Source organism: Bufo gargarizans, chromosome 1, assembly GCF_014858855.1.
Source record: "Bufo gargarizans isolate SCDJY-AF-19 chromosome 1, ASM1485885v1, whole genome shotgun sequence".
In the NCBI taxonomy this organism is placed as follows: domain Eukaryota; kingdom Metazoa; phylum Chordata; class Amphibia; order Anura; family Bufonidae; genus Bufo; species Bufo gargarizans.
In genome coordinates this window covers 477451423-477466491 of record NC_058080.1, presented here as the reverse complement: position 1 = coordinate 477466491, position 15069 = coordinate 477451423, and the positions used below count along the sequence as shown (strand labels likewise).

The following is a 15069-nucleotide window of genomic DNA, read 5'->3' as shown; positions in this document are numbered from 1 at the left end:
CATCGAATGGCAGTACACATGAACTGCGACAATATATCAATTGCAATTCAGAATATGTTGTGTATATCATCACTTGTCGAATTTGCGCAATGTGTCCCTTGCTGAGACTCTCTACAGCATTTTCTTCCATGGCCTTGCGTTCAGGTCTGGAAAGATTATGGATACGTCCTTTGGGATATCTGGCCCCCTCTACCAATTCAATGGTGCAGTCATAAAGTCTATGGGGCGGTAGCAACTCAGGGTTCGAGGAGGAGAACACATCCATATATTCCTTTAAGACTAAAGGCAATGTATTGGATTCTGCTGAGACCCCCACTTGCACTACAGACAAGCACAAGTCGCATTCAACCCCCCATTTCACCAATTCCCCCTTGGTCCAGTCAATAATGAGGTTATGTAACTGGAGCCAAGGCATTCCCAGTACCACTTCTACTGGTAAGTTTTCTAGAACCAACAGATAACATATTTCAGAGTTACACCCCCCCACATTCAAGGATATCTCAGGGGTAGAATACTTCACAGTACCACCCACTATGGGGGTGGAATCGATAGCCATGATGTAGATGGGAGGGGGTAGTGTCAAAATCGGAATACCCAACTTTAAGGCAAACCTCATATCAATAAAGATGGCAGCAGAACCCGAGTCAATTAACTCATTACCAGAACATTTGTTAATACCCAAGGAGACAGTAATAGGTACTAATAACTTGTTCCTGACCACATTAGGAAATACCTGGTTCTTAAGCTCCCCCGTCTTGGTAGATTTACTGGAAGAAGGTTTCTTGGAGCATTGGTTTATCCAATGATCTGACTCGTCACAATAGAAACGAGCCCCTTGTCGGTGACGCTGATCTCTATGAGTCATCCCGACCTGCATGGGTTCCTCAGAAGAGAAATCGGCTCTGCTCACAGGACAGACCTCTGACTGGAGCACCTCCTGGGAAAAAAAGCATGTGTTCCTGCCGTCTCTCCCTAACACGTCTGTCAAGTCGAACAGCGAGTGTCATAGTCTCCTCTAATTAGATAATTTTGTACTCTGCACACCTTGGATCCAGTGTGGGTGCCTGTGAGAGTGGTTTAGACAATATGAGTTAAATCCACGGCACTCTGAAAGTTTTTTTGCAAAATAAAGTTTCACATTTTAATTCTTAGTATACAGAATATCATTCATGTACATCCAGTGCAATTCATTTACATATAGTAAGTATAGTGCCATGTCAGATAATTCCCGAACGTTTCGGTCTGTGCGACCTTCTTCAGCGGGCTCTGTAGGCAGGGTCAGGAGGCAGGTGGCACATACTTACTATATGTAAATGAATTGCACTGGATGTACATGAATGATATTCTGTATACTAAGAATTAAAATGTGAAACTTTATTTTGCAAAAAAACTTACGGAGTGCCGTGGATTTAACTCATATAGTCTCCTCTAATGTCTCAAGAAGCTGGTAGTTTACTAACAGGTCTTTGAGATTTTCAGACATCCCTGACCTGAACTGGCTTTTTAGGGCTGGTTCATTCCAGCCAAAAGGAACACACCATCTCCTAAACTGGGTACAATACTCTTCGGCTGGTTGGGCTCCCTGTACCAAAGCCTTAAGAGCGGTCTCAGCTACCATGGCCCTCGACAGAGCTGAGACAACCAGCGTCAGCAGACAAGGAAAAAGCCCAATCCTGGGGATCTCCCGGGAGACGGGAGATTACTATACCCACGTGCTGGCTCTCAGAATCGGATGACAAGGGGCGTAATCTAAAATAAAGTTTACAATTCTCTTTGAAAGACAGAAACTTTCTATGATCATCCGAGAACGGTTCAAGAAGGTTAATCTGAGGCTCCATATGATGACTAGATACATGCGGAGTGGAAGCACTCTGTCCTGACTCATGTAAATGGAGTTTCTCCCCTAATTCCTGAACCATCTGAGTCAGATTAGAAACATGCTCCGTCAGGGTAACCAAATGATTTATGATAACAGTGGTAATGTAGGTCTGTTATTCTGTCACAAACACAGGGGGTGGGGTGGTGACCAGTGATCTCTACCCTCACCCCTGTCCCTGCCTATTTGCCTCACAAATCCTAGCGACAAGGGACAACTGGTCGACAAACCCTTAGCTAGGATAGTGCAAGGAATAGATAAACGACATAAAAAGATAAACGACATAAACAAAAAGGTCAAACAAGCCGCGTCAAAACCAAGAGAGCAGAAAAGGTACAGGAGGAGCAAGCAGAGATTCGTCAGGACAAGACGAAGTCAAACCAGGAGAGCACGCCAAGACCAGCGGATGAGATGGACGGGAAATCGAAAGCCAAGCAGGAACAAACAAACCAGGTGAGTATCATGCAGGAACAACCTCAATAACAGGCAATCTGTGGCAAGCAGATTGCCTGTTTAAATAGGGCACTAGTGGAGTCATGTGACATGGCCAGCGTCACATGACTCCTGAGTTCCAATACTGCCCATACAGCTGAGCGCCAAGTGATCAGCTCGACCACAGCCCCAGTGTGGTTCCCACGGGAACGGGTGACGCCGGGTGCGCTGATGACGTGAGCGCGCCTCGGCCATCCCCGCCTCCTGGAACCATGCACAGAGTGCATCGTGACAGTGCCCCTTTCTGCGGCTTCTACTGATCTGCTATTCTGTTGTAATCTGAGGGTAAGCATGGTAGTAAGTTACATAATTACATAGTGATACGGTTGTGAAAAGACAGAGGTCCATCAGGTCCAACCTATAATCTTACCGTGTTCATCCAGAGGAAGGCAAAAACCCCATGAGGTAGTTGTGAATTAATACTCCATATTAGAGGAAAGATTCCTTCCTGATTCTAAATACAGTACATAGTCTAGACATGTCGTAGTTTTATTCCGGCCGCCTCTCGGCATGTTTGCCGTGCTGCTCCCGGAACTCCGGCCCGCCCCCGTTATAGTCGATGGGGCTGGAGCGGTAATCCTGGGGCATGCGTGCACTAGCGGCAGAATGGATCCGACAGGCTGTTCATTCACCGGAATAGCCTGCCGTAGTTCCTTGCCGCTAGTGGGAAAATAGCCTAAGTTGCCTGTACCAACCAGATTCCACTTTCATTTTCAAAAGAAGCTGTGAAAAATAAAAGGTGGAATCTGATTGGACAACTAAGCCAATTTACTTTACACCAGTTTTGATAAAGCTCCACCAATCAGTGCTGCAGCAGCATTTAAACCTATACCACTAACATTTTTATTTATCTATCACCCCAATGTACATCACATAATTCGCAATCACAGACACAAATATTTAATAATATTAATCCTGATGCCGATAGTATACCGTCTGCATCACAATTGTCATGTATTGTACAAAGGTTAAAATTTTATTGAAGAAAAAACTTTCAGTTAATCACAAATTACAGTAGCTAATTTATTTTTCTGTGTCACAGTTACTATAGCAATTGTAGCAAAGTGTGTGGTAAAGTGCTAGAGGGGGAGTATATCTCATCCAGAATACTCGGCTGGTTGAGGTAAAAGGGAATCCAGAAAGCTATGTTGTCATAGCAAAGCATAGTTGGCTGAGGCAGGTTATTTAAGATTTGGCTGGTAGTCCACACCCTTAGGACTCATTCACACGACCGTGGTTTTGTTCGGCATCGGAGCCTTATTTTTTGCATCTCGGGTACGGACCCATTCACTTCAATGTGCTGTCCGCATCTGTTGCTCCGTTTCGTGGCCCCACAAAAATTATGAGTCATGTCTTATTCTTGTCCGTTTTGTGGACAAGAATAGGCATTTCTATAGGGCCGTCTGTTCCTTGCCGCAAATTGCGGAAGGCACACGGGCGGCATCCGTGTTTTGCGGATCCTCAATTTGTGGATCGCAAAATATGGCATGTTCATGTGAACGAGCCCTTACTCAAGGATAGCTATTCCCCCTAGCCTGAGAAGATCCCAGGTGTGGCTACTGGGACCCTTACTGGGGAGTAAGTAAAGCCTAATACGTAAAGGATCAAAGCATGGTAGCTGTTTGACTGGATGACTGGGCAAAGCCAGATCCCCCTGACACACTGAAGGCAAACGTGAGAGATACGTTCTCTGTATTACAGTAGGTAGAGACCAGATGGGCATGTGTTTAATTGATGTTGTGTATCATGCTTAATGTGCTTTGGCTTCACCCAACTGAGGATGCCCTGTATTGTGTTATGCTGAGTAAAGAATAAAGCACTATTTGGACTTTTAACTCCTGAAGTCTAAGAGTCTGTCATTGCTGACCCCACTGCAAGCACACAGGTCTCTACAATACAGTTGCAAGAAAAAGTATGTGAACCCTTTGGAATGATATAGATTTCTGCACAAATTGGTCATAAAATGTGATCAGATCTTCATCTAAGTCACAACAATAGACAATCACAGTCTGCTTAAACTAATAACACACAAATAATTACATGTTAACATGTTTTTATTGAACACACCATGTAAACATTCACAGTGCAGGTGGAAAAAGTATGTGAACCCCTAGACTAATGACATCTCCAAGAGCTAATTAGAGTGAGGTGTCAGCCAACTGGCGTCCAATCAATGAGATGAGATTGGAGGTGTTGGTTACAGCTGCCCTGCCCTATGAAAAACACACACCAGTTCTGGGTTTGCTTTTCACAAGAAGCATTGCCTGATGTGAATGATGCCTCGCACAAAAGAGCTCTCAGAAGACCTACGATTAAGAATTGTTGACTTGCATAAAGCTGGAAAGGGTTATAAAAGTATCTCCAAAAGCCTTGCTGTTCATCAGTCCATGGTAAGACAAATTGTCTATAAATGGAGAAAGTTCAGCACTGCTGCTACTCTCCCTAGGAGTGGCCGTCCTGTAAAGATGACTGCAAAAGCACAGCGCAGACTACTCAATGAGGTAAAGAAGAATCCTAGAGTGTCAGCTAAAGACTTACAAAAGTCTCTGGCATATGCTAGCATCCCTGTTAGCGAATCTACGATGCGTAAAACACTAAACAAGAATGGATTTTATGGGAGGATACCACAGAGGAAGCCACTGCTGTCCAAAGAAACACATTGCTGCACGTTTACAGTTTGCACAAGAGCACCTGGATGTTCCACAGCAGTACTGGCAAAATATTCTGTGGACAGATGAAACCAAAGTTGAGTTGTTTGGAATAAACACACAACACTATGTGTGGAGAAAAAGAGGCACAGCACACAAACATCAAAACCTCATCCCAACTGTATGGTGGTGGGGGCATCATGGTTTGGGGCTGCTTTGTTGCGTCAGGGCCCGGACGGATTGCTATCATTGAAGGAAAAATGAATTCCCAAGTTTATTAAGACATTTTTCAGAACTTAAGGCCATCTGTCCACCAGCTGAAGCTCAACAGAAGATGCGTGTTGCAACAGGGCAACGACCCAAAGCATAGAAGTAAATCAACAACAGAATGGCTTAAACAGAAGAAAATACGCCTTCTGGAGTGGCCCAGTCAGAGTCCTGACCTCAACCCGATTGAGATACTGTGGTATGACCTCAAGAAAGCGATTCACACCAGACATCCCAAGAATATTGATGAACTGAAACAGTTCTGTACACAGGAATCGTCAAGAATTACTCCTGACCATTGTGCACGTCTGATCTGCAACTACAGGAAACGTTTGGTTGAAGTTATTGCTGCGAAAGGAGATTCAACCAGTTATTAAATCTAAGGGTTCACATACTTTTTTCACCTGTACTGTTAATGTTTACATGGTATGTTCAATAAAACATGCTAACATTTAATTATTTGTGTGTTATTAGTTTAAGCAGACTGTGATTGTCTATTGTTGTGACTTAGATGAAGATCTGATCACATTGTATGACCAATTTGTGCAGAAATCCATATAATTCCAAAGGATTCACATACTTTTTCTTGCAACTGTATCTAGATATATACAGTATATAAGTACAGTGGCATGCAAACGTTTGGGCACCCCATGTCAAAATTACTGTTACTGTGAACAGTTAAGCAAGTTAAAGATGATATGATCTCCAAAAGGCATAAAGTTAAAGCTGAAACACACTTTTCAACATTTTAAGCAATATCGGTGATTATTTTGGTTTTGTACAATTTTAGAGTGAAAAACGGAAAGGAGTACTTTGCAAAAGTAAGGGAACCCAAGGAGATTTAGGCGCTCAGATTCAGAGCTGAACCCGGACATACCCAGAATTGAAATGCCCCGATGCTCATAACAGGAGGCTGTCTGGGTGAAATTCTGGGGTATGTCTGGGTTCAGCTCTTAACCCAGACAACCCCTTTAAGTAACCATGGGTTGAAAATGTAAATGTTGAGGCCCACCAATTAGGAGGAGGCTATAAGAAGATAGCAAAGTCTTTTCAGTTTGCTTCAGTTTGAAATGTAAATAAGAAATGGCAGTTAACAGGAACAATGGAGATAAAGAGAAGGTCTGGAAGACCAAGAACAGTTTCACAGACCGCTGCTCATAGGATTGCTAGAAAGTCAAATCAGAACCCCCACTTGACTGCAAACAACCTTGATGAAGATGTGGCAGACTCTGGAGTTGTGATACATTATACTACTATTCAGTGACACCTGCAGAAAATATGGCCTTAATGGAAGAGTCATCAGAAGAAAACCTCTTCTGCGTCCTCACCACAAAAGAACATCTAAACAAGTCTGATGCATTTTGGAAACAATTCCAATGGACAGATGAGGTTAGAACTCTGGTCACAAGGAGCAGGTATATTTGGAGAGAATTTCATGAAAATAATACCTATCCAACCATTAAGCATATGGGTGGATCAATAATGCTTTGGGGTTTCAGCCAATGGCACAGGAACATTTCACAGCTAGAGTAAAGAATAGATTATATTCAGTGCCTTGCAAAAATATTCACCCCCCCCCCCCTTGACTTTACACACTTCACATTACAGCCTTAAGTTCAATGTTTTGTTAATCTGAATTTTATGTGATGGATCAGAACACAATAGTCTAAGTTGGTGAAGTGAAATGAGAAAAATATATAAATAAAACTATTGTTCAGAAATAGAAAACAACAGAAATTTGGCATGTGCATATGTATTCACCCCCTTTGTTAGGAAGCCCATGAAAAGCTCTGGTGCAACTAATTGCCTTCAGAAGTCACATAATTTATGAAATGATGGTCGCCTGTGTGCAATCTAAGTGTCACATGATCTGTCATTACATATACACACCTTTTTTGAAAGGCCCCAGAGGCTGCAACACCTAAGCAAGAGGCATTACTAACCAAACACTGCCATGAAGACCAAGGAACTCTTCAAACAAGTAAGGGACAATGTTGTTGAGAAGTACAAGGTATGGTTAGGTTATTAAAAAATATCCAAATCTTTGATGATCACTAGGAGCATCATCAAATCTATCATAACCAAATGGAAAGAACATGGAAGAACAACAAACCTGCCAAGAGACGGCCGCCCTCCAAAACTCACGGACCAGGCAAGGAGGGCATTAATCCGAGAGGCAGAACAGAGACCTAAGGTAACCCTGGGGGAGCTGCAGAATTCCACAGCAGAGACTGGAGTATCTGTACATAGGACGACAATAAGCCATGTGCTCCATAGAGTTGGGCTTTGTAGCAGAGTGGCCAAAAGAAAGCCATTACTTTCAGCTAAAAACAAAAAGGCACGTTGTGATTTTGCGAAAAGGCATGTGGGAGAATCCCAAAATGTAGGGAGGAAGGTGCTCTGGTCTGATGAGACTAAAATTGAACTTTTCGGCCATGAAAGAAAACGCTATGGTGCAAACCCAACACATCACATCACCCAAAGAATACCATCCCCACAGTGAAACATGGTGGTGGCAGCATCATGCTTTGGGGATGTTTTTCAGCAGCCGGGACTGTGAAACTGGTCAGAGTTGAGGGAAATATGGATGGGGCTAAATACAGGGATATTCTTGAGCAAAACCTGTACCACTCTGTGCGTGATTTGAGGCTAGGACGGAGGTTCACCTTCCAGCAGGACAATGACCCCAAACACACTGCTAAAGCAACACTTGAGTGGTTTAAGGGGAAACATGTAAATGTGTTGGAATGGCCTAGTCAAAGCCCAGATCTCAATCCATTAGAAAATCTGTGGTCAGACTTAAAGATGGCTGTTGACAAGAGCAAACCATCCAATTGGAAGGAGCTGAATCAGTTTTGCAAGGAGGAATGGGCAAAAATTCCAGTGGTAAGATGTGGCAAGCTCATAGAGACTTATCCATAGCGACTTGGACCTGTGATTGCCGCAAAAGGTGGCTATACAAAGTTATGCACATTCACTTTTTCTGTTATTTTGTCCTATTTGTTGTTTGCTTCACAATTTAAAAATAAATAAATAAACATCTTCAAAGTTGTGGGCATGTTCTGTAAATTAAATTATACAAATCCTCAAACAATCAATCTTAATTCCAGGTTGTAAGGCACCAAAATAATATTAAAAAGTCAAGGGGGGTGAATACTTTTGCAAGGCTCTATATATTTCTTTTTTTTTCCCTTTAACATAAGACCAAGCCTTTTTTCCAAGAAGCGATAATTTTGGACAATTCTTTAATTTTATAAAGCATTTAAAAAATCCAACGGTGCGGTGCATTTTTTAAGTCTTGTTTGTTACTACTGACTATCATGTATTTAACTATAAATGTGTTGCTATCACTTTGACATTACTAATGCTGTCCCGGCAAAAAGAGCTTGTAAGGGGTTGGATACACTACTAGGGGACCACAGAGCATCATATGTGACTTTTAAGGGCAATTGGGGCACTTTTGACAACTGATTTCTGCAATTTGGACACATTTCAGGAAATTTACACATTTCTATCTGCTTCACCACAAATCCTCTAACCTTCCTTGAGCTAAGTACAAGCTGATTTTACTTTTTATTTTTTTAGCTAGCAAACAAATGATTGCTCATGTCTGACAAAAACCATTTATTCTAATATTCGAACTTCCTTACTTGTCTAGATAACTTTATGAATAATGACTAACTGACTGGTATCCTCTTTGATACCCAGCCAAAATAACTCGAGATCTGGGGCCCACCCACAGCTGTCTATTGTCAGCTTCTTGCTTGGGTAGCTGCATTACTGCATTAACACACCTCTGCTTCCCTACCCATTGATCCTTTCTCTCCTCCCCCTTCTTGTTGTCTTTTTTCTCTCTCTCTTCTTTTATTTCTCCATCTTCATGAATGTACTTAATACCACTGGGCTTACACAAGACTGCTTAATCCTATGTTTGATATGATGATACTATTAGTTAAGCTTTACTTTGCCTGTTTTTATAAAAAGTTTAATAAAATGTTTGAACATGAAAATAATCTTAGCAGTTAGTTGATCACTGCTGGTCCATCTTCTGGAATCTCTGGAGAACAGATATAATTGCTAAGAGTAGTTCTGGTTTAGCCCTGACTCTCTTGTGCTGGTTATAGATGTTCACAGGACCTACTTTGTATTTTTAATTATTTAGTGCGCAGTTACAGAAAATAACTCCTCTGTTGTCAGGACACCAAAGCTAGAACTTCATCTTTTGATTCTGGTTGTCAGAACATAATTTATTTATACACTGAACAGTGTTCTCGACTAATTTGTCAATGCAGTGGGTGCCGTTTCAATTGATACTCTATTATTATACAGTTCAGCAACCAACAGAGTTCTGTGACTTACCAAAATATAGATGCTCTTTTGAGCTTTTTGTTTTTTCACATCTTAGAAAACTCAATAAGTCTCAGGTAGAAAGCTAAATTGGCTGGAGTAGACAGATCATCGGTATGCGACATTATGCAAAAAATACTGTGTATAGTCCTGAAACATTGATTACCTATTAATGCATCTCAATCTCACCTTGCTAAATCGTGCTGTAAAAACTTTTTAAAAGATTTTTTTCTAATCTATTGCTCCCTTATCAGCGTCACAGAGTAGAGAAGAAAAGACACTTTCATTCTGACAGGCATTGTATTGTGAGCTTTTAAATCAATACTTGGGAATGTAATGGAATACCTGTATCCTGCGCTCTAGTCATTGTCATGATTTGGAATTTATCCAGTTCAGAAATCTAAAATGTGTCTCTTGCTATAACGTTACATTTAAGCGAATTTCTTTTTGTGCAAATTAGAATTTCTGAGGAGATTGTAAATCCTATTGGATATTGGCAAAGTAGACTTTTGGATATTTCAGGGATTGTAATATTAAGGGACCAGAAAGTGGAAACCAGAGGGGAATGGGAGAAGTTGGAGATCGGTAAGGTATCACATTTTTATGCCATTAGGGCTCTCTTGTAAATAAAATGTGAAAATTCCACAAACATAATTATATACTTTTACTTGTCGGTTCTAGGAAAATGAAATTCCATTTAAGAATAGGCACTTGCTGTGACATTGTTCCATTTCCATGCTTTAATTCAGTATCTGAAAATTTTATTTTTAATATTTTTATATAGTTAATTTGTGTTCATATTTGTCATACTGTTAGACCACAGGGAGAATCCACTGGTGAAGTTAGTGACTCAGGAGCTTCCATGGTACGACATGGCTTAAATGCAGACAAAACTTTCATGCAAGTGCATTACCTAAAGGTTAGTAGTTAAACATATGATAAATTTTACTTATATACTATATAGCCAGAAGTATGTGAACAGCTTACCATCACACTCACAGTTTCCACTCTTCTACGAATGCTTTCCAGTAGATTAGTGTCTCTGGGAATTTGTGCTTGTTCAGCCTAAAGAGTAAGTGTGATGTCAGGCAGTAATGTTGGATGAGAATATCTGGCTTACAGTTGATATTTCAATTTATCCCAAAGGTGTTTGATGAGGGTATGATCAGGGCTTTGTGTAGGCCATCAAAACTCATCAAATTATGTTGTTTATGGACCTCAATTTCTGCACATGTGCCCTTCCTTAAAATGTTGCAAAAAATTGGAAGCATGCAATTACCTAAAATGTCTGTGTATGCTGCAGTATTAACATCAACTTTCACTTTAAATAAAAAGCTTAGCCCAAACTCAGTCCCAGGCCTTCGTCCATCCTCCAACAAATTTTAGAGGGCAAAATGCATTCTGGTAGGTATAAATTCTTTGTGCATCCACCCAACCCACATTTGTCCTTCCATTTATTGAAACATGTTTCATCAAGTTTTGGTTACTATGTCAAATGAGAGCAATCCTAAAATAGACCCCAAGGTCTGCTATTGGTATACGCGACAAGCTTGGCCTAAGACATTGCCTTTACTGTTACACTGACAGGCAATGACGTATAAAAATTCTACGTATTACTAAGCGTTATGTATGTGATCATATGATCACAGTTTCAAGTTCCCCATTTGGACTTAAGCAAAAAAAAAAAAAAAAAGGGAAATAAAGTTTGATAACTTTAAAACAAAAAAATTCCCTCCAAAACAAAAAATTTCATTATTTAAAACAGTAAACCATGAAAATGCATATTTGGTTCCACTACAATTGTAACAACTAGAGATGAGCGAACTTCTCAAAAATTTGATTCGTCCGGTTTGCTGAATTTTCGGAAACAATTTGGTTCGATTCGAATTCATTCGTGGAGAATCGCGTTAAAAAACAGCCAAGGCAAAATAGTGGCCCAGTCATGAAGTGGTGCGGTGGAAGCAGCATAAGGAGACCACAGAATGGCCCAATAACATAATATGGAGGTGGCAGAAGCCTCAGGAGGCCACAGAGTGGCAAAATGACAGAGAGTGTAGGTGGCGGCAGCAGCAGCAGCATCAGGAGGAGGCCACGGAGTGGCACAATGACATTGTGGAGGTGGCATCAGCAGCATGAGGAGACCACAGAGTGGCACAATGACAGGGTGTGTAGGTGGCAGCAGCATCAGGAGGCCACAGAGTGGCAAGGTGACATAGTGTGGAGGTTGCAGCAGCATCAGGAGACCACAGAGTGGCAAGGTGACATAGTGTGGCCCTCCGGTCAGTTCTGCGTGAGGATGGACGATGGCGTAGATAGGCAGCGGCCAACTGACTACATAGAATGTCTCTATAGTAGTTCAGTTTGTCCTCCCTCTCAGTGGGTGTAAAAAAAACGCCCCCATTCTGGACAGGTAGCGAGGGTCCAACAAAGTGGAGAGCCAGAAGTCATTCCTCTGCCTCGTCTTCCTCATCGCCCTGTAGCTTCTCTGGCTGCTCCTGCTCTTCCTCTCCTGTCACCTGAGTAGAAAAACCACCCATTTCGCTACACATTGCTTGTGCTCCAATGTCCTCCTCCTCATCCAGTTCAGACCCCACAAGGCTCATGTGGGCCGTGAGATCTAGGCATCACGTCTCCAGTCCCCTGACCAGCCAGATTTACCAGTATCTGTTCCAGGACATGAAGCAGTGGAATGACGTTATTTATCCTGTAGTGCTGGCGACTGACAAATAACGTGGTCTCCTCAAGGGGCCTGAGCAAACGGCAGGTGTCACGCATGAGCTGCCACTGGCTGACATCGTAGTTACACAGGGGAGTACTTCTGTCCGCTTGGATCATCAAGAAATTGTTTATGGCCTTTCTCTGTTCGTATAGTCGGTCCAACATATGGAGGGTGGAATTCCAACAGGGGGGAAACGTCGCATATCAGCCTATGTTGGGGGATGCCGTTCTGCCCCAGCAGCTCATTCCCCTGCAGCTTACCACATCCCTCATTGGCCTCTTTAGCCATTTGGACCTTGATCAGAGGTCCATGAGGGCTGCACATGGAATCTGATCTTTATTTGCCTATATGTAATATTATGCTCTACCGCTGAACTGTGTTCCTATGTAACTAGTTATTGTTTTAGCACAACAATAATAGATTAGGATATGCAGCCTATATATATCACTGGATGTTTGCTCAGGCTACTACTGATTGATTTGTGGTGCACATTATACCCTACTATCTAATGGTGCATCTCGATTACTTACTTTTAGTAAAAACTATTGTTTGCCTTTTCACTTTTAGGGTTATTTTCTACTACGACATCTTGCAAATACAATTGGTGCAGATACTTATCTTGCATTTCTAAGAAGCTTTGTGAATAGATCTCATGGACAATTGATACTTTCTCAGGTATGTTCTAAAAATATTGTAATCTATGCTATAGAAGTACAACTTATGTCAGCTCACCCAGGGGCAATCAAAGTGTATAGATGTGTAGAAATGAAGGGCAAAAATAATTTCAGGGCTCTCCATACAATAGAACCAGCATCATCTATTTCAGTGTCACAAGTTACTAAACATTTTTCAGCAATACACAATGGTGATATCATGCTTTTTTCCTTTGTATGCATAAAAAAAGTTAATTTAACTTACAGGGGCAGAAAACTAGTTTATTTTGGGTTCTGCAGCAGGGTATATGTGGAGGCAGGGTCACATTAATACTGGGTGGCATCTCTTCTTGCTGTGATACAGGATGCCACTCTGGTATGGTAAAGGTCATACACATGCTGGATATCTTCCTGTGGTATGTCATTCCAAGCTCTTTCAAATTGGATCAGTAACTTCAGTCAAGATGGTTGTTGACTGCTGTGCATGGGAAATCCTTCGCCCCGTCCAGATATTCTTGACAGCGGAGAGATCTGGCATTTGAGCTGGTCAGGACAGTAGTTGGAATGTCTCTTCAGTCATAAGAGGCAATAGGACTGGTTCTGTGATGTCTTGAATACACCAAAGGCTGGTCAATATTCCCTTCATGAATACCAGATGGAAACGGGCATTGTAGCTAATGGTGCCCACACATTATGTTGCCTGGTGTGCAAACTCTGATGTGACCATCAATAGCAAACAATAGTGGTCAGTGATGAAAGCAGGTTCTGTCTTGGTACTAATGATGATCACATTTGTATTTGTTCATTTTGTTTGAAGTTTATAATGCAGACCATCTTTGAAAAAATATATTTTAGTAACTGTACTGAGAAATCTTGATATGATTTTAAGTCAATCAAGTAATACACTTTTAGTGTCAACAATTATTTGGGAATAATGAGGTACCAAAAATATTAACTTACTGAGAATTTCTATTTTTATTGTAATGTCAAGCATTTGTTATGCTGCCAAGGGGTTAACTACAATGCCAAGTCTAAATGTTTCTGTTTATAGGATTTCACTTGAAAAGTAAGAGAATTTCTTCATTTTTTGCCTTGGCTCAGTAAGAAAGGCTCGGAGCACGTGATTACCTGGCAGCACTGTTCATTTTCCAACATTTAAAATAGTTTGAAAAAATAAAGCTCTGTGAGACTAGATGCAGGGAGCGAGCTAGTGTGCATAGCAGCAAACTCTATCTTCCAGCTTTTCCCTGGCTTTGCATTTTATTGTGAAGGCAGGGCAGGGGCTTTAAGTTTAAAAAGTTGGCAGAAAGAATCCTGATATTTTAAGACACTGAGTCTCTCAAACCTCCTACACCTTGTTAAAACATCTGACTGCATAAAACCAGACTCCTCGATATACACGACAGCCTGTGATGATGTGATTCCACAGTTTAACAAAACGACTCAAATTATTGAGCCCTGGGCAGGCATAATCTTACTAAATGAATATATTTTCAGTCACTCCCAAAGACGTCTTTCTGGCGTTTGGTTGTGGTTTACCATTATCTCTGATTTATGTAATCGTTAGCAGGTACATTTTTTATGGGTATCGAAGGCTGTACTAAAGCCAGAATAACTCATGTGATTGCTACAGGTACAAAAACTGAAATCACCTTGAGGGATTAAATTCATTATTGTTACAATTGTAGAATTTTGCAAGAAGTAACCAAGAAATTGCCATGTAGGTGACCACATATGCCCAAAGATTTGCTTTACAAATAATGACGTACCTTTTTTTATATGCTATTTAGAACACTTGCAACCAATGGATTTGGTGTTTCTTTTTACTTTTCATCATATAGCACCACTGCCATACGCAAAGTGATACTTACAGGACCAGTGGTTAGACAGGTTTAAAAGTTTTTTCCAGCTTTGTGTGCTTTTTTCAATTTCAACCTCAACCTGCTTTACTTATTGGAAAAAAACCATACCGTACCCACCTGCTCCCCGCTGCTGTATTCTGGCTCCCTTCTGCAGTCTTCCGGTCCCCTTCCTGTAAATGTCCAGACAGACAGATACTGCTGCAAA

The 15069-nt window shown here is 41.3% G+C and overlaps 1 protein-coding gene across 2 annotated transcripts in view; it reads left to right on the top strand.

Annotated features, from left to right (window-relative positions):
• Nucleotides 1-15069, top strand: part of LOC122922787 (aminopeptidase O (putative)) — a 435225-nt gene that overhangs the window by 193134 nt on the left and 227022 nt on the right. For both annotated transcript variants that reach the window (XM_044273518.1, XM_044273526.1), the window contains exons 9-10: nucleotides 10447-10549; nucleotides 12917-13024. In XM_044273518.1, coding sequence (XP_044129453.1) covers nucleotides 10447-10549; nucleotides 12917-13024 — 211 coding nt within the window. The remainder of the gene's footprint in view (nucleotides 1-10446; nucleotides 10550-12916; nucleotides 13025-15069) is intronic.